The sequence below is a fragment of the Coregonus lavaretus genome (genome assembly GCF_964263955.1).
Source record: "Coregonus lavaretus genome assembly, chromosome: 34".
Lineage (NCBI taxonomy): Eukaryota > Metazoa > Chordata > Actinopteri > Salmoniformes > Salmonidae > Coregonus > Coregonus lavaretus.
Window position 1 is genome coordinate 17,741,541 of NC_140021.1, and position 18,427 is coordinate 17,759,967.

At 42.8% G+C, this 18,427-nt stretch overlaps 1 protein-coding gene across 2 annotated transcripts; it reads left to right on the forward strand.

Moving 5' to 3' along the window:
- The first annotated feature begins 1,332 nt into the window (after positions 1-1,332).
- ptbp2a (polypyrimidine tract binding protein 2a) lies at positions 1,333-16,976 on the forward strand. Of its 2 annotated transcripts, none has more exons than XM_084151781.1 (13): positions 1,333-1,437; positions 2,401-2,428; positions 7,370-7,436; positions 8,062-8,243; positions 8,699-8,989; positions 9,206-9,316; positions 9,725-9,926; positions 11,939-12,054; positions 13,472-13,505; positions 14,016-14,108; positions 14,388-14,604; positions 14,917-14,994; positions 15,254-16,976. In XM_084151781.1, the coding sequence occupies exons 1-13, from the start codon at positions 1,430-1,432 to the stop codon at positions 15,381-15,383; spliced, it is 1,557 nt and encodes a 518-aa protein (XP_084007907.1). In that variant the 5' UTR covers positions 1,333-1,429; the 3' UTR covers positions 15,384-16,976. The 2 variants fall into 2 exon arrangements, with proteins under 2 accessions (XP_084007907.1, XP_084007906.1); XM_084151780.1 differs by having other exon boundaries at positions 1,349-1,437; positions 9,725-9,938.
- The last annotated feature ends 1,451 nt before the right edge of the window (positions 16,977-18,427 follow it).

The following is an 18,427-nucleotide window of genomic DNA, read 5'->3' on the forward strand; positions in this document are numbered from 1 at the left end:
TAACTCAACAAAACATGGAAAAAGTCAAGGGGTGTGAATACTTTCTGAAGGCACTGTATCTAGTACCCACATTTGAAGGTGTCATAAGTATTTGGACAAATGTACTTACATTATAATGTATTTAAGTTAGTAATATTTTTAAAGTTTACGCATAAATATCATATTCCGCTTTCCTGTTAGTGGTAATGGTGAGAGGTTAGCATGTGTTGGGGGCATGATCTGTAACTTTGTCACTCATTATTATTCACGATTCATTCCTGATTATCTGTAATCATGGTAGCATTCACATTTTATTTTTATTTACAATAAAAGTGAATCCAAAATGACACAATAGGCCTACATTATTTACCATTCATTTATATTGGGCTCAACATAATCTGAAACACAACCAAAACAAACTGCAAATGCATACAACAAGTTTGTAGAGACAAGCTTGATGTAGTCATTGCATGCTAGGAATATGGGACCAAATACTAAACTTTTAACTAAATGTAATACACTATAAGCAAATTTGTCCAAATACTTATGACACCTTCAAATGGGGAGACTAGCTAGATACATAAAGCGCTTTCATTTCTAAATGGTACAACAGATAGCCTATATGAAAATACCCTCAAATAAAAGGTGACATTCTGTACTGTTGCCTCATATAAAACAGTTGATCTCAAATCCTAAAGTATAGAGACAAATTTAAAGTTTTAGCTTCACTGTCCAAATAAATACGTAGGGGGTGTGTATGTGAGTCAACAGAGTTTTGCATTTCTTACACATCAACCAACACATTTGTTTGGGTTGATGTCATAGTCCTCTGACTTCTTTAGAGAGGACGCAAAATATGGGTGGTTTTCGGTCCAGTGGGATTGGCCCTTAGGCTAGCCCTAGGCACTTCATACAGAACAGGATCAGATAAGCAATGTGGTAATAGCCTCGCTACCTTGCAATCTTTGTTGGAATTTTTGCCTCACCTCTCCAATCCATAGGGATGGGGCCAGGTTTGATACCAACAAGGCCAAGGCAAGCTTATGTCTGTTGCATTGAACACTTCGTTTGCCATCAGCAGAGGACAGTGATCATTCAATGTGTGCAATATAGCCATTTGCCATGACCATGTTTGATGTAAACACAATCCAGAGTCACATAAAAATAAAGAATAATCTCGATGCACAAGACAAATGATGTAGATTTCTTCATGATAATGGATAAATTTAAAGCCACTATAAAATTCAAAATAGTGTATCACTATCTCTTAAAATGCTCTAGTTTGTTTTACACATAAAAAAGGCATGATGCTGCATGAACCGAAACACGTTTTTGTTTCGACTATTTCCGCCTGATTCGACTATTTCCGCCACGAACTCCAGTCCCTCCATTTTGTTGTCGGAAAGAGAACGTTGCAGAAAACTGTGTCGTTTAGAAGGATTTTCTGGCAATGGACGGGTATGTGTAATCGGCCTTGTACGAAGCTTGTGTTTTTCTTGAATGAATGCATCATGCGCGGAAAGATATCGTTGATTAAAAGTAAAGTAACTAACCTCAGATCCTAGCTAGGGTTTGTTTTAGCTAGCTAGCGTTACCTTAGCTTGGCTAGCTACTAGTAGCTAACTCCTGGCTGAGCCCATGCCATGTCAGTGAACTGGGAGAGAGCGATGGCAAGTTAGATTTACCTATTTAGCTAATGTTAGCTACGTAAACAATATTTAGTTTTCGCAACTGTTTAGTAGCCTGCTAACTTACGTTAGGTAATACGTGGACTGGACAATGTATTATTCAGCTAACGTTAGTTAACTAGCTCTCTGGCTAATATTCCATGAGAGAGTGTGTCGTCGTCACTTGTCCGTTGATCATTCATTGAATCCTTTGTTGATCGGAAATCTAGCTAGCTAACGTTAGCTAGCTATCCACAATAAAATAGGAGTCATCAACACCGTTTAACAAAAAATAAGTCCTGGTTAAATTTAATTGCGATACAGGTTTCCCCTTTTTATATGTGGTCTAATAATCAACATGTGTAGCTATGTTGTAACTAGTTAACTATGGCCTGGTGGAAAGAGAAACGTTTGGTTTTCTTTTTGCAGGTAGCCACGCCACTAGCCAGCTAAATCGCGCGTCTTACCATGGGTAGCTAGCTGGCTAGCGTTAGCTAACTTCCTTAGCTAGCAAGCTCGAATGTAACTTACTTGAACCTAACGTTACTACTAACGTTAGCTACCTGGGTGACTGTGCTGCACATAAAGTATCTGCTAATAACGTTACCGTTACTAGGTAGCTGGTAAGCTACCTTCTCTATCCCGTGAGTTAACTATGTACTAGCTAGTTGAACTAGCTAGCTAGAAAAGCAGCATGCTCTGTATTGTGGAAAGATTAAGCTTAGCTAATCATTATGTTCCCCCTCTTTTTCAGTATTGGAGATGTTGCAGTTGGCGTAAAGGTAAGCCTCAGTCCAGTGCCCTCTCTATGGCAAAGGTTATAGATGCTTGGAAACCACATCTAAAATTCTCTCTCATTGCTATGGCAATGCAAAAACCTTTTTTCTTAACCAGTTGATATATATAATTTTTTTTAAAAATCTTTATTTAACTAGGTAGGCCAGTTGAGAACAAGTTCTCATTTACAACTGCGACCTGGCCAAGATAAAGCAGTGCGGTAAAAACAACAACAACACAGAGTTACATTTACATTATGTCATTTAGAAGACACTCTTATCCAGAGTGACTTACAAATTGGTGCATTCACCTTATAGCCAGAGGGATAACCTCATTACAATATGTTTTTTTTCTTTGGGGTGGGCTAATGGGGGGTAGAAGGATTACTTTATCCCATCCCAGGTATTCCTTAAAGAGGTGGGGTTTCAAGTGTCTCCGGAAGATGGTGAGTGACTCCGCTGTCCTGGCGTCGTGAGGGAGCTTGTTCCACCATTGGGGTGCCAGAGCAGCGAACAGTTTTGACTGGGCTGAGCGGGAACTGTGCTTCCGCAGAGGTAGGGGGGCCAGCAGGCCAGAGGTGGATGAACGCAATGCCCTCGTTTGGGTGTAGGGACTGATCAGAGCCTGAAGGTACGGAGGTGCCGTTCCCCTCACAGCTCCGTAGGCAAGCACCATGGTCTTGTAGCAGATGCGAGCTTCAACTGGAAGCCAGTGGAGTGTGCGGAGGAGCGGGGTGACGTGAGAGAACTTGGGAAGGTTGAACACCAGACGGGCTGCGGCATTCTGGATGAGTTGTAGGGGTTTAATGGCACAGGCAGGGAGCCCAGCCAACAGCGAGTTGCAGTAATCCAGACGGGAGATGACAAGTGCCTGGATTAGGACCTGTGCCGCTTCCTGTGTAAGGCAGGGTCGTACTCTCCGAATGTTGTAGAGCATGAACCTACAGGATCGGGTCACCACCTTGATGTTAGCGGAGAACGACAGGGTGTTGTTCAGGGTCACACCAAGGCTCTTTGCACTCTGGGAGGAGGACACAACAGAGTTGTCAACCGTGATGGCAAGATCATGGAACGGGCAGTCCTTCCCCGGGAGGAAGAGCAGCTCCGTCTTGCAGAGGTTCAGCTTGAGGTGGTGATCCGTCATCCACACTGATATGTCTGCCAGACATGCAGAGATGCGATTCGCCACCTGGTTATCAGAAGGGGGAAAGGAGAAGATTAGTTGTGTGTCGTCTGCGTAGCAATGATAGGAGAGGCCATGTGAGGATATGACAGAGCCAAGTGACTTGGTGTATAGCGAGAATAGGAGAGGGCCTAGAACTGAGCCCTGGGGGACACCAGTGGTGAGAGCACGTGGTGCGGAGACAGATTCTCGCCACGCCACTTGGTAGGAGCGACCTGTCAGGTAGGACGCAATCCAAGAGTGAGCCGCGCCGGAGATGCCCAACTCGGAGAGGGTGGAGAGGAGGATCTGATGGTTCACAGTATCAAAGGCAGCAGACAGGTCTAGAAGGACAAGAGCAGAGGAGAGAGAGTTAGCTTTAGCAGTGCGGAGAGCCTCCGTGACACAGAGAAGAGCAGTCTCAGTTTAATGACCAGTCTTGAACCTGACTGGTTTGGATCAAGAAGGTAATTCTGAGAGAGATAGCAAGAGAGTTGGCTAAAGACGGCACGCTCAAGAGTTTTGGAGAGAAAAGAAAGAAGGGATACTGGTCTGTAGTTGTTGACATCGGAGGGATCGAGTGTAGGTTTTTTGAGAAGGGGTGCAACTCTCGCTCTCTTGAAGACGGAAGGGACATAGCCAGCGGTCAAGGATGAGTTGATGAGCGAGGTGAGGTAAGGGAGAAGGTCACCGGAAATGGTCTGGAGAAGAGAGGAGGGGATAGGGTCAAGCGGGCAGGTTGTTGGGCGGCCGGCCGTCACAAGTCGCAAGATTTCATCTGGAGAGAGAGGGGAGAAATAAGTCAAAGCATAGGGTAGGGCAGTGTGAGCAGGACCAGCAGTGTCATATGACTTAACAAACGAGGATCGGATGTCGTCAACCTTCTTTTCAAAATGGTTGATGAAGTCATCCACGGGGAGGGGGAGGAGGATTCAGCAGGGAGGAGAAGGTGGCAAAGAGCTTCCTAGGGTTAGAGGCAGATGCTTGGAATTTAGAGTGGAATAAACCAAACTTACAGTCAATAACACAATAGATGATCTATATACAGTGTGTGCAAATGTAGTAAGTTATGGAGGTAAGGCAATAAATAGGCCATAGTGCAAAATAATTACAATTATATTTTAGTATGAACAATGGAGTGATAGATGTGCAGAAGATGATGTGCAAATAGAGATACTGGGGTGCAAATGAGCAAAATAAATAACAATGTAAATAACAATATGAGGATGAGTTAGTTGGGTGGGCTAATTTCAGATGGGCTGTGTACAGGTGCAGTGAGTGGTAAGCTGCTCTGACAACTGATGCTTTAAGATAGTGAGGGAGATAAGTGTCTCCAACTTCAGATATTTTTGCAGTTCTTTCCAGTCATTTGTAGCAGAGAACTGGAAGGAATGGCGGCCAAAGGAGGTGTTGGCTTTGGGGATGACCAGTGAGATATACCTGCTGGAACGCATACTACGGGTGGGTGTTGCTATGGTGACCAATGAGCTAAGATAAGGCAGGGATTTTCCTAGAAGTGATTTATAGATGACCTGGAGCCAGTGGGTTTGGCGACGAGTATATAGTGAGGGCCAGCCAACGAGAGCGTACAGGTCACAATGGTGGGTAGTATATGGGGTTTTGGTGACAAAACGGATGGCACTGTGATAGACTACATCCAATTTGCTGAGTAGAGTGTTGGAAGCTATTTTGTAAATGACATCGCCAAAGTCAAGGATCGGTAGGATAGTCAGTTTTACGAGGGCATGTTTAGCAGCATGCGTGAAGGAGGCTTTGTTGCGAAATAGGAAGCCAATTCTAGATTTAACTTTGGATTGGAGATGCTTAATGTGAGTCTGGAAGGAGAGTTTACGGTCTAACCAGACACCTAGGTATTTGTAGTTGTCCATATATTCTAAGTCAGACCCGTCGAGTAGTGATTCTAGTCGGGCAGGCGGGTGCAAGCAGCGTTCGATTGAAGAGCATGCATTTAGTTTTACTAGCGTTTAAGAGCAGTTGGAGGCCACGGAAGGAGTGTTGTATGGCATTGAAGCTCGTTTGGAGTTTAACAGTGTCCAATGAAGGGCCAGATGTATACAAAATGGTGTCGTCTGCGTAGAGGTGGATCTGAGAGTCACCAGCAGCAAGAGCGACATCATTGATATACACAGAGAATAGAGTCGGCCCGAGAATTGAACCCCGTGGCACCCCCATAGAGCCTGCTAGAGGTCCAGACAACAGGCCCTCCGATTTGACACATTTAACTCTATCTGAGAAGTAGTTGGTGAACCAGGCGAGGCAGTCATTTGACCCATTGGTATTCCTGCCAATAAGAATGCGGTGATTGACAGAGTCAAAAGCCTTGGCCAGGTCAATGAAGACGGCTGCACAGTACTGTCTTTTATCAATCGCGGTTATTATTCAGGATTTAGTTAGCCTAATGACTCCATTCTGTTTTTAGACCCCTATATATATTTTTATTTTGCCTTTATTTAAGTCAGTTAAGAACAAATTATTATTTACAATGACGGCCAAACCCGGACAACACTGGGCCAATTGTGCGCTGCTCTATGGGGCTCCCAATCACGTCCGTTTGTGATACAGCCTGGAATTGAACCAGGGGGTCTGTAGTGACGACTCAAGCACTGAGATGCAGTGCCTTAGACCACTGCGCCACTCGGGAGCCCAATAATTATACTTTATGGGCAGATACCTAACCCTCCCATTTACAACAATTAATAAAAACAAAAGTAGTTCTTTGTGTACACTGCACAGCTTTTCAAGTCAGAATCTGTGCATACCAGTATGAGCACAGAATCTTAAATTTAGCCTACTATTGTTGAGAGAGCATGTAGTATCGGGTCAAAAAGATTAGGCTACATTTCAAATCATCATTTCTAGCTTTCATGATATTAGAACAACAGTAATCAAATAGGAACAACTTATGTCCATTCTGGTTAGGGAGAAAGGTGTTCTCTTTTATTAAATGCATTCTGATCCTGTACCCTCCTAACCCAGTTTGTCCAACAACCGCAGTTCCGTCTGGTGCAAAACGGTACACTCCGTCTGGTGCAAAACAAAGTTAACTCTTCCTCTTAAAGACAAACAGTCCTTTGATAGTATTATTGGGCTTTGCCTCTGTGTTTTTCATCAATATTTAATGTCCAAAAGAAAGTTTGCTTTGAGAAACATTCCTTACAGTTTCATTCCCAGTCCTGGTGTGAGTTAGGCATAGTTGTCACTTTTTAAGTCAAAGACAACTTTATTACCTGGAATTTATTTGTGGACTCTGGCCCTACGGGAGCACTCCATATCTAATTTATCACATCTATAAAAAAATGTTGGTGATAAAGAACATTTTGTGCAAATTCACTCGCAGACAAAAGAGAAAAAGCCTAAGACCCAGGCCTATTCTATAGTTGGGTCTGTAATGGCTCCAGGCCTCGCTGTCCCATCTGTCAGTTTTAGCGGTGCTCGGAGTGCGTCAGCCACCAACTGCAGCCCAGCGGACAGAGGACAGCTCCGAGCCGTCGGGGAGCGCTGGGGAGCTCCAGATGAAATGACATGTCTGATATCTTGAGACTCCATGAGATTAAACCGACTGACACTAGAAACAAATAAAATGAGAGTCGACTCTTGGTGTTATGTCCCCCCTCCGTTTCCTCAAACTGTCCAGAGAGAGATCTATTTCATTGTGGTCTTTCAGGGGCTCTGCTCACTGCAAATGGATGTTGTCTCTTCATGGAGAGCCATGCCTTTATTTCACTTTCACACTTTCTCGCTCTCTGTTTTCTTTCTTTCTCCAGAGAGGATCAGATGAGCTGCTGTCAAACAGCCTCTACAACAGTGGCTCTGATATGAGCAGTATCAGTGGTAAGTTTGTGTGGCCCCCTTTTGTTCTTAAAAAAAAAAAAAAGGAAATTGCATCAGTCATTTGATCGGCGTCCAACGGCATTAAAATAAATCAAGGATTAATGAATGTTTGATGGTAGAACGGCTGTATTAGTGGATGTCTTCCTCACGGGAGGTGTTTCAGTATCTGAATAACCTTGTGCTCTTCTGTAGGTGGGCACCCACACACGCTTGCATGTGACTGGAATAAAGATGCTGCGTGCTGTGCATTTCAATAGGCTATATCTCTTCAGAACATGGCTGTAATGCCATAAAGATATAATATAGTAGCCTGTGAAACCTACTGTATTGCACCCTTTATTCTTAATTTTCTTTTCCATAGGTCCAAATCCATATCTTGAAATCCTCAACATATATTGCATTCAGATCCAAAATAGAATATTATAGCCTAATTATGTAAATGATTGTACAAGAGACAGAAAAACGTACACTGAAGTTCAATCATGACGTTTCTTCTAGTATTGTCGTTCATTCTGTGCGCCTCAAGTTGTTTGTGTGCTTTCTGGTGGGCAGATTGAGAGCAGAGCAGGAGACTAATTTACATTGTGACAAATGGACAATAGAAGTTGTATTTTCTTCAATCTAGATGGTACATCCAATGGGAGTGATAGTAAAAAACTGAGAGTGGAAGACAGGATGGAGGCTCCTCCCTCTCGTGTGCTGCACATCAGAAAACTGCCCAACGAAACTTCAGAAACGGAGGTCATTGCCCTAGGGTTACCTTTCGGGAAGGTCACCAATATCCTGACGCTGAAGGGAAAAAACCAGGTGAGTGGGCCCAGAATAATCCGGCAGCCATTTTAGATTTTGTTTGCTGCCGGGTCCTGCCAAATGTCTATTTTTCAATGAGTGGTCAGTGGGAGATGTTTGGCTTTTGCCCCTTAGATTCCTTTCTTGTGCGACCTCTTTGTCTGATTACTAATTGCCTGTGTTTGTTTTAACCCATTGGTATTCCTTCTCAAAATTGCCACAAGGATTTGAAAACATTGGCTGTGTTTGTCTGAAATTAATTTCATGGTCACATTGTTGAAGGTTTCATGAAGTGAATTGCTATGTTTCCTTGGATTGTGTCCCTGTATATTCTCTTATAATACAGAAATTATAATGTTCAGTTTAATTGAATTGAACGGTATCATTTCTGTATCATAAGACTCCATAGAATACCATTGGGTATATATCCTAACAGAAAACTCTAAATTCTCTTTTTGTCCATTGGTCCTCAGGCTTTCTTGGAGCTGGGGACAGAGGAAGCGGCAATTACTATGGTCAACTACTACTCCACTGTGACACCTCATGTTCGAAACGTCCCCGTATTCATCCAGTACTCCAACCACAAAGAACTCAAAACAGATGCCGGAAACCAGCGGGCCCAGGCGGTCCTGCAGGCGGTGTCAGCGGTCCAAGGGGGAGGTACCCCTACATCAGGTTCAGATCTGGCAGCTGCATCCAGCCCTGTGCTCAGAATAATCATTGACAACATGTTCTACCCAGTTACTCTGGATGTGCTGCAGCAGGTACCCTCACTACTACATATTTTAGTGTCGGAGAGCAGATTTATAAATGCAATATACATTTTGCACGTAATTGACCACTACCTCTTCTGCCCTTATCTCGTTAGGGAAATTAGGGTGTGTTCTTTTGTGGTTTAATATTACGTCTGATAGTTAAACATCAGCTACATTTGTTGAGGTTGTATTTTAAACACATTTCCTGTATTTTCCGTCTGTTAGATCTTCTCAAAGTTCGGCACGGTCATGAAGATAATCACATTCACTAAGAACAATCAGTTCCAGGCCCTGCTGCAGTTCAACGACCCGTCTACCGCACAGCAAGCCAAAATTGTGAGTAGTCCTAATGATGATGATAAATACATAGGTCTGGTATAGCGTTTTTCTAAGAACCATAGAGTAAGAGAGACTCTGATACCCCTTGCAGACCTCTCATAGCGCCTCAAGAGTTCATAATTACATTTTAGTCATTTAGCAGGCGCTCTTATCCAGAGCGACTTACAGTAGTGAGTGTATACATTTTCGAACTGGTCCCCCATGGGAATCAAACCCACAACCCTGGCGTTGCAAGCGCCGTGCTCTACCAACTGGGCCACACAGGACCGTGTAATTAACTGAGTTGTACGATTTCATTACTCGTTGGTGTATTTGTACACTTCTCACTGTTTTTATTGTAAGAGCACTGCTGAGTAAGGTTTCCACGTGCAAATAAACCTGAAACCTGTTTCCATTCTTACTCAGGCCCTGGATGGTCAGAACATCTACAACTCGTGCTGTACGCTCCGCATCGATTACTCCAAGCTGGTCAACCTGAACGTCAAGTACAACAACGACAAGAGCCGTGACTACACCCGGCCAGAGCTCCCTGCCGGGGATGGACAGCCCGCCATGGACCCCAACATGGCTGCAGCCTTCCAAGGCAAGGACTCCAACTCTCTGCTTGGTAAGATCCCAGGTAGATCCCTCTCTTTTCCTCTTTCTCTTTCCTCTTCATGTCTTCTTTGGGGCTCTTGAGGTTGGGAGGTGTTGGAAGCTCCACACTGGTTTAGGGACTAGCTCTGCTTTCTATATCTCTGGTGCTGTGGGGTCTATCTGTCTATCTCTGCTCATGTCTGTCAACATCATCCATCACCAATGTCCAGTACGGTTGGGCGGTATCCAGGTTTTCATACCGTTTCTGTATCCGGTATTACCGAAATTGCACACAAGGGGCACTATTTTGATTCTTCTTTTTTTAACGTACAAAACAATTTAAGCAACTGAGATCTTGCTCTGGGAGGGGGGGATTGAATGTCTCTGCTGTAACGAAGAAGCTTGATCTTGACATCTATCCACTTTGCTAGCAAGTTAGCGAACCAAATGCATAGCTGGAGACCTGAGCTGGATGTAATTTATTTGACACATCTTAGATTTCTTATAGTTATACTTAACTTATAGTTATAAGCAGTGGCGTAGCAAGCATTGAAAATCATTTTAAAAAAACAACCTTTTTGTCATTTAGTAGATGCTCTTATCCAGCGCGACTTTCAGTAGTGAGTGCATACATTTTCGTACTCGTCCCCCGTGGGAATCGAACTCACAACCCTGGCATTGCAAGCGCCATGCTCTACCAACTGAGCTACACGGGACGTCTGGGACGTCTTTATTTCGAAATTACACGGTATATCGCCCAAGCCTGATGTCAGGTGGAGTCACTATTTCTGGACTGGCTATACCTGTCTGCCAGGGAAAGTACATTTGTTTTACCTCAACCGGGGCTCTGGGTGGGTGGGGTTTGCACATATTAGACCATTCTATTGGTCCTAAAGTGAAATCTCCGCCCACACTGGGCCCCAGGTGAGCCAAATGCACCCTCAGGCTCTTGTTGGGTCAAAGTCCTGATCCCTCTTACCCAGTTGTCGCCAACAGGTCGACCGCAAGCTAACAGTAGCTCGCCTTGCCATTCACATGTTCCGCCGCAAACTGTCACAAACAAGCTCCCAGCTACTATCTAATCAACGCAACATTGACATTATCCCACCCTAGTTAGGGTTAGCTTTTTAAGCCAATAGTGGCTAACACAATATTTGCAATATTGCCCATGGCTGTCTGTGATGTGTGCGTGAAGCCAGTTGATGTGATAACTGTCTTGTGGGTTGACAGATATTTTCCTCAACCTTCTCAATTAACAGTTAACTGCAAAGTAGGCTTACCTGGCAGAAGTATATCATGAGTAAGTATATAATTTGTATCTGTTATTTGCGGACTTTGCCATGAAATTTATGGGCTCCCGAGTGACGCATCGGTCTAAGGCACTGCATCTCAGTGCTTGAGGCGTCACTACAGACCCCCTGGTTCGATTCCAGGCTGTATCACAACCGGCCGTGATTGGGAGTCTCATAGGGCGGCGCACAATTGGCCCAGCGTCGTCCGGGTTTGGCCGGTGTAGGCCGTCCATTGTATATAAGAATTTGTTCTTAACTGACTTGCCTAGTTAAATAAAGGTAAAATAAATAAATAAAATGAGCAGCGGCAGTGCAGAACCATCACCATACCTGCACGTCGGCACATTCCTCACTCAATAGATACGCAATTAAAGGACCAGATGCGCTATTAAAGGGGAATTGCACAAAATATATTTTTATTTTATTTTCTTCCAGACCCTAAGAAAAGGTCTTCTGATGTGATTTAAGCTTTGACATGGACGCAGAACATCCAATTTCGTCTTAAAAATCACAGATTATATAGGGTCCCCCCTAGAGTTGTTTATGAATCATTATTTTACCAGGTATATTGACAGAACATAGTGCACTACTTTCTCTTGTACACTAAGGACAACGGGGAAGAGTTGCAGGGGAGAGAAGAGAATAATGTGCCTATTTGAAAGCTAGAAAATAAATGTAAAAAAAAAAAAAAAGTAACTCTCATGCTAGAAAAGGTTGGAGAACCCTGCTCTAACCTCTGACCTCTCTCCAGGTGCCCTGAGCCCGCTGAATGCTGCGGCTGCGGCGGCTGCTGCTGCAGGGAGGGTGGCTCTGTCTGGTCACTCTGGCTCCAGCGGCGTGCTCCTGGCCTCCAACCTCAACGAAGAGGTCAGTACTGTTCTACCTACCTACCCCCTCCAAATGTAGCCCTAACCACTCTCACACACCTAACACGCATTCTCTTGTTTCTATTGTCTATTTCTCTCTCTCTCGTCCTCTTTCTCCTTCTCTCGTTCTTTCTCTTTCCCTCGCTCTCTGTCTGTCTCTCCATGATGTCTAAGTCTGCCAGTGCAGACTGAACCCCTCACTCTCATTAAAGATGGAAAAAAGGGACTGTTTTCTATCTAAGCTTTCCTCTCTGGCTCATATGATGACTTGGTATTGTCTGAATCCCTCTCTCACTGCTATTCTCTCTCCTTTCTCATTTTGCCATACTGAACTGAAACGTAACCATCTCTTTCCTCTCTGCGCTCTCCTCTCCTGACTTGCTCTCTCTGTCTGCCTGTCTCTTATGAAATCTCTATGGAGAGGACTTCATATTTCAGATACTATGATTCTGTTATTACTTTTGCCCCCCCCCCCCCCCCCCCACACTCTCAACATGTATGTATGTATATCTGTGGGATCAAACATGATCTGTGAATGCCATAACTATATATCAGGTGGTTTCATGTATGTTGCTGCAAGATTTGAGTGCATGGTCTTTGGGCAAATTTTATTCACTTCATACTCTTTAACTCACTTCAGCTGAAATCTCCTGGGCCCAGTTAAAAATAAAAAGAGTTATCCATCTGGATTTCGCCTATCGGATAGGATTAAATGCATAGAAATAGAACATACCAATTATTGACTTGAATGGGAACTCCCGTTATATTAATTATATTTCTATGCATTTAATCCTATCCGTATAGTTACAAAAAAACCTGGCCCTGAACTTCAAGCTCTAGCCTACTGCATGTCCTTTGTTTCTTCATTGCGAGGCTATTACTCCTATGATTATGGTGTGATTATGATTTGACATTGAATGTACCTTACCCATGTTTGTCCAGGGGGTGATTACATTTGGCACAATTTATTTGCTTGTTTAGTTCTGACTAAGTACATGAACCGGCCATTCTCTGACCAAACTCCTGCATTTCCAGTGTACTGACCTGTATTTTTATTTTTGTCCCCCTCCCTCACTTTGTTTTAACATTTGCATTTGCTCCTCCTCCCTCCCACCTCTCTCTCTCCCATATCCCTCCCTCTCTCATCCCTCTCTCCCCCATCTATTCCCCTTGCTTCATCCATCCCTGTAACCCCACTGTTCATGCTTGGTGCTTGAACAAAACCAACCCGTTCCCTTGGACCAACCTTATCCCCAAATTAACTGAACCATACTCCATGACCACCTTCACCATTCTACGGGAAACCACCCTCCTCCGTTATGGATGATCTGTCCATCTCCGCTACGCTCTCTACCTCCGCTCCGACTCTTCTACCTCTCTACCTGTCTTCCGCTGCTTGCTCTTCTCTCCTTCTAAAGATGGTTACGCCCCAAAGTCTGTTTACCCTCTTCGGTATGTTATTGTTAGCTCTCTACCGCTCTGTTATTTTGTTGTTGCTTATTTCTGTTAGACGTTTTGTTCATTTCCTTATACTGTAACTGTTTTGGCTTGTAGTATTTAGGAATAGGGTCTTCTGTTACATTGGTTTGGTTCTCTCTCTCAATCTCTCATTTTGGCTATTGAAATTGATCCATTCATAGATTTGTTCAAATGCATGCTAAATTGATTTGGCATGTACAGTAGTTTGATTTGCTAAACATCTCACAGAGCTTGTTAACTTCTCTATTTGAAAGTGTCTCCGTCTGACCTTTACATATACACACACACCTCTTCATTTAATTATGATGAATGAGCTCTAGCCTCCTACTGTCTCTATCTAGCCTCCTACTCTGTCTCTATCTAGCCTCCTACTCTGTCTCTATCTAGCCTCCTACTCTGTCTCTATTTCCAGCGCTAACCGTTTTCCTCACTGTCTCCTCTTCCTCCTCGCCCTCCTCTCGTCTGCTCATGGCTTTAACACAGGGGTTTATGGGGACACCCAGAGGGTGAAGATTCTTTACAATAAGAAGGACAGTGCTCTGATACAGATGGCTGATGCCAGTCAAGCCCAGCTAGGTAAGATGCTCCTCCTCCATTTCCCCAACTGTCAACTCTCATGTTAACCGGCTGATTTAAAAGGCCACATGGACAGGATTTAAAATATTTCCTCTCGTCTTATTCAGTGTCCCATCTTCTCAAGTGGCAAATAATATATTTTTTCTAGATGTAATCTGGATAAATAAATGTAAAATTGGACAGGATAAACGTTGTTGTCCTCACAGGGGGAATTGTCTTGGGACACAGTACTGCTGGATAAAAAAATGCACACTCAATACAAATCAAATCTGCTTCCAGCAATGAGTCACCTGAATGGTCAGAAGATGTATGGGAAGGTCATCAGGGTGGCTCTGTCCAAACACACCTCAGTGCAGCTGCCCAGGGATGGACTGGATGACCAGGGCCTCACCAAGGACTTCACCAACTCCCCCCTGCACCGCTTCAAGAAGCCCGGCTCCAAGAACTTTCAGAACATCTTCCCTCCCTCCACCACCCTCCACCTCTCCAACATCCCGTAAGTCTAAGTCATGGCCCCTAGACTAGAAACTCAGTTTTGTGTGTATTAGCTCATAATGGTTATTGTTAGGATTTGGACATGGTAAGCAGATCCTGTGTCTGTTAGTTTAGCCCCCTTGACACTGATCCAAGGTCAGTTTTGAACTTTCTCACTCAACGGTAAGGTTTGGATTTGGATAGGGTAATCTGATCCCAGATCTGTGCTAACTAAGGGCAACGTCTATACCTGGAAAGAAAGTAAAGGGAACCCTATGGTCTGGGTTGTCTCTGTCTTTTGTTGGAATGCTAAGTTCACGTGTTGTTTTGACAGAACGGATGTAACCGAAGAAGACCTGAGACTACTGTTCTCCAACGCCGGAGGCACTGTGAACGCATTCAAGTTTTTCCAGTAAGTATTTTTTTTCTTTACCGCTATAATAACGTGACTGAGCTACAGTTGTTCTTTATTTGGTTGTGAATTAATTAATTCAGCTCTGTGGCTAGCTCCAGGGGTGCTACACTATGACTGACCCTGTGTAACTCAAATATGTGCATGTTTGTGCGTTCTGTGGGCTGTTGAGAGCAGAGAAGAATATCCAAATCTGATGTAACCATTGGACAAATAAAGGTGTATTGCAATGTGTTCAACCATCTTGTCTTCTTCCCAGGGATCACAAAATGGCGCTGCTCCAGATGTCGACGGTGGAAGAGGCCATCCAGGGTCTGATTGACCTCCACAACTACAACATGGGGGACAACCACCACCTGAGAGTGTCCTTTTCCAAATCTTCCATCTAAACCTGCATAATGATCCTCCACAACATCCATCGCTTTCTGTTTCCAAACCGGCTTTTGGCTGCCGTTCGTTAATCCTGTTCACTCTTTCCGGACTCTGGGGGACCACATTTGGACCTTGTTGTATTTCTTTCAATTTTTTTCTTTCTAAGTGTTATCAGTCATTCCTTCAGAGAGAACCAGAAACTAAAACATAAAAAATAAAAAAAATGTTGTACTTGTATGTTTTGAGGACATTTGACCCCCTTCACCTGACCCTTGTGTAAGTCCCATATCCCATTTGTATGATAGGCAAACCATTTTCCTTTTCCATCTTTTTATTATGAAGGGTGGATGAATGGACTTTGGCGTATCTTTTATTATGATTTAGTTACATAAGATATGTGCCTTACCTGACAATATCAACTCTTTTTACATTCAAATACTTACATGAATCGTTGCGGTCAGATTTTGAGGCACATTAATTTTGATGTGTAAAATTTTGTTAAAACATGATTTCTCTGTTCTCCAATGTGACTGTGCAGTTTTGAAGTTCTGCCACCCAAGAAGCTTCGCCTTTTCAGTTGCAGGTGTTGAATTTGTGTAGGTTTTTATTTTATTTCATTAAAGTCACTATGGTTGTTGTGGAGTGGGGAACAATATGAGATTGAAGTTGAATCCGTCTTTTTACAACCCTTTTTGCGCTAACTTGGACCACCATGCTTGAGAAGGTTTCTTGCAAACAGACAACCAACAATGCAGATTTAATCCTAGTGTCCACCTGTATGATCATTTTAACACTTTTTGTTGTTTTTTTGTTTGTGTCCATAAGTCATCCATTTACGAAAATAGTAAATGTTGCTGTTCTTTATAGGTGTTTGTTTTCCTTACCTCCTTTTTATTGCGATTTATTGATGTACATGGGTAGAAGTTGAGTGGTTTCCTAAGCATGTACTGCCTGGTCTAGTTATTGGAATTAAAAGTTGGTAGTACTTTATTCATTTGAACTGTACTTCATAACTGTCATTGTCCTACATATGACAAAATGAATGTCATGACAATATTATGACATAGTTCAAATAAAGTGTTACAAAAAATCTGCTGTTGCATGCATTGGAAGAGGCTAATAGAAGAGAACCTGTAGTGACGTCAACGTGTTGCAGTTTACTGAAGGAGGTTGGGACCAAAGTGTATGTGCCTTTAGTTTTGATTTACATTGTCAAGGAAAGGAACAATATTTTAGTGAACCTCTGATATATTTTGTATATCTGAACAAATAAGATCCAGGACCTGATTCAGAATCGACATTAATTCCTTCTATGGTTATTTTAGGCTGATATACATGTAATACCCACAATTGTTTGAAGAATCCCACAACCTCAACTTTCTAGAAAATGAGATTCATGTATATTTTCTATCAGTTTAATTTTTACATCTCTAGAAATGTAAGACTCAGATATAGCTTGGAAGCAGCAAAATTAAAATAATTTTCTAACAAAGTCGGGAGATTTGGTCTGACTTAGTTGTGTTTTGGAATTTATTTTCTTTCTATCTTCTCTCGTGTGTACTTTGCTTTACCTGTGTAGCATGCTCAATAAACTCTTCTGTAGCTCTGTATTCACCTCTTCTGTCTCTGTCAGCAGCTTGCTCATCTTTCTTCTCTGGTCTCATTTCAGAGTTTCTGATATCAGGTATGTTCTGTCCCAGGGTGGGAAAGGAAAGGCACCAAAACAAATGGGGATACTAAAGCTCAAAATAGGCCTAATTCAATTATCTGAACAAAATAAATTAACAATTTGAAGTTTAGTAAAGATTTTCCCACCCTGTTAAAATCTTGCTTCTGACAGATTAAGCCCTCAGGTTTTGAACTTGTTCGGTCTCCTCTTCCTGTAGCTCTATTACACTAACCGTTCTCTGGGACTCTCACACTGTTTCAAATCCATATCTACTCTTCTCTGTATGCTCTGTAGGGGCATATGTCACTACATGCTCATAACCACTGGAATTAGCTGCATATCCCACCAATCCAATGCCACCATTTTATCTAGACCTTATGCTCCAACTAACATGCTATGTGTGGGTAGACTAATCTGTATCATTTACTACCATCTCTATGGAGTAATCTGTAATATCACAGCATTCTGAGACCATAGGGGGAAAAAGCATGTCTAACATCCATTGACCAATAACTCATGTTTCTGGTCACAAAATGTTTTAATGTCTAGTCTATGGCAGTCTGTTTATTATTGTCTCATCGCATTTCTGTACTTGACCAGTGGCTGCCATGCTTGCAGGGCCGTTATTGAGTCAGTTCATCGACATGGGCTGTACAATGATGGAAGCCCTGTCTGTGACTGTGATGAAGACGATTCTCCAGCCCTGCTCTGGAGTTGATATGCTGGCCGGTGTGATTCATCATGACCTAGTCCTAGATTGACTACCACCATACCACTACTCCCAGTCCACGCTGCTGTTATTTTGCACACTTAAATGAAAGCGCTTGTGTTCTCCATCTACCTTTATAAACAGAAAAGACATGATAAATCAGCGAGCGGACGACCCAGACCGAGTCAATAGCTCGTCTAGCCCCAATGCATCATGAGACATCTGTATCCACTCTCCATCACCCAGTCAACAAGATGGGAGCTGTTCTATTTTTTTCTGTTTGTCTTTATTTTTTTCCTGAAAGGTGTGGCGAAGAAGTTCTTGTTGGAGTTGAAGACATTGTCACTCTGTCCTGTGCAAGTTCCAATTATGTCAAAATGTTTCCGTTGTCTTGTCAGTAAAGCTCAATTTCTTGTGATTTTGTAATATTTTGCTTTTAAAAAAGCAACTATTTGAAAAGTACTTTCCTGGGAATTTCATCAGATTCCATTTGAATGGAATTGATATGTCAGATTCTATCTTTGGACTATATTTATATTTACATTTCTTGTCATTTAGCAGACACTTTTATCTATATTGAGAGCCAGACTGGACTCAACTGAGACGTTTGCTATTTTATGTTCATTGTTGTACCTCCATTAAGTATATGGTATGCTACATTACAAATGGAATAATGGTCTGGT

Coding starts and splice junctions, on each gene's coding strand:
- ptbp2a (XM_084151780.1), top strand. Junction 12,055..13,471: donor CCTCCAACCTCAACGAAGAG/GTCAGTACTGTT, acceptor CTCCTTCTAAAG/ATGGTTACGCCCCAAAGTCT. Junction 14,995..15,253: donor AACGCATTCAAGTTTTTCCA/GTAAGTATTTTT, acceptor TCTTCTTCCCAG/GGATCACAAAATGGCGCTGC.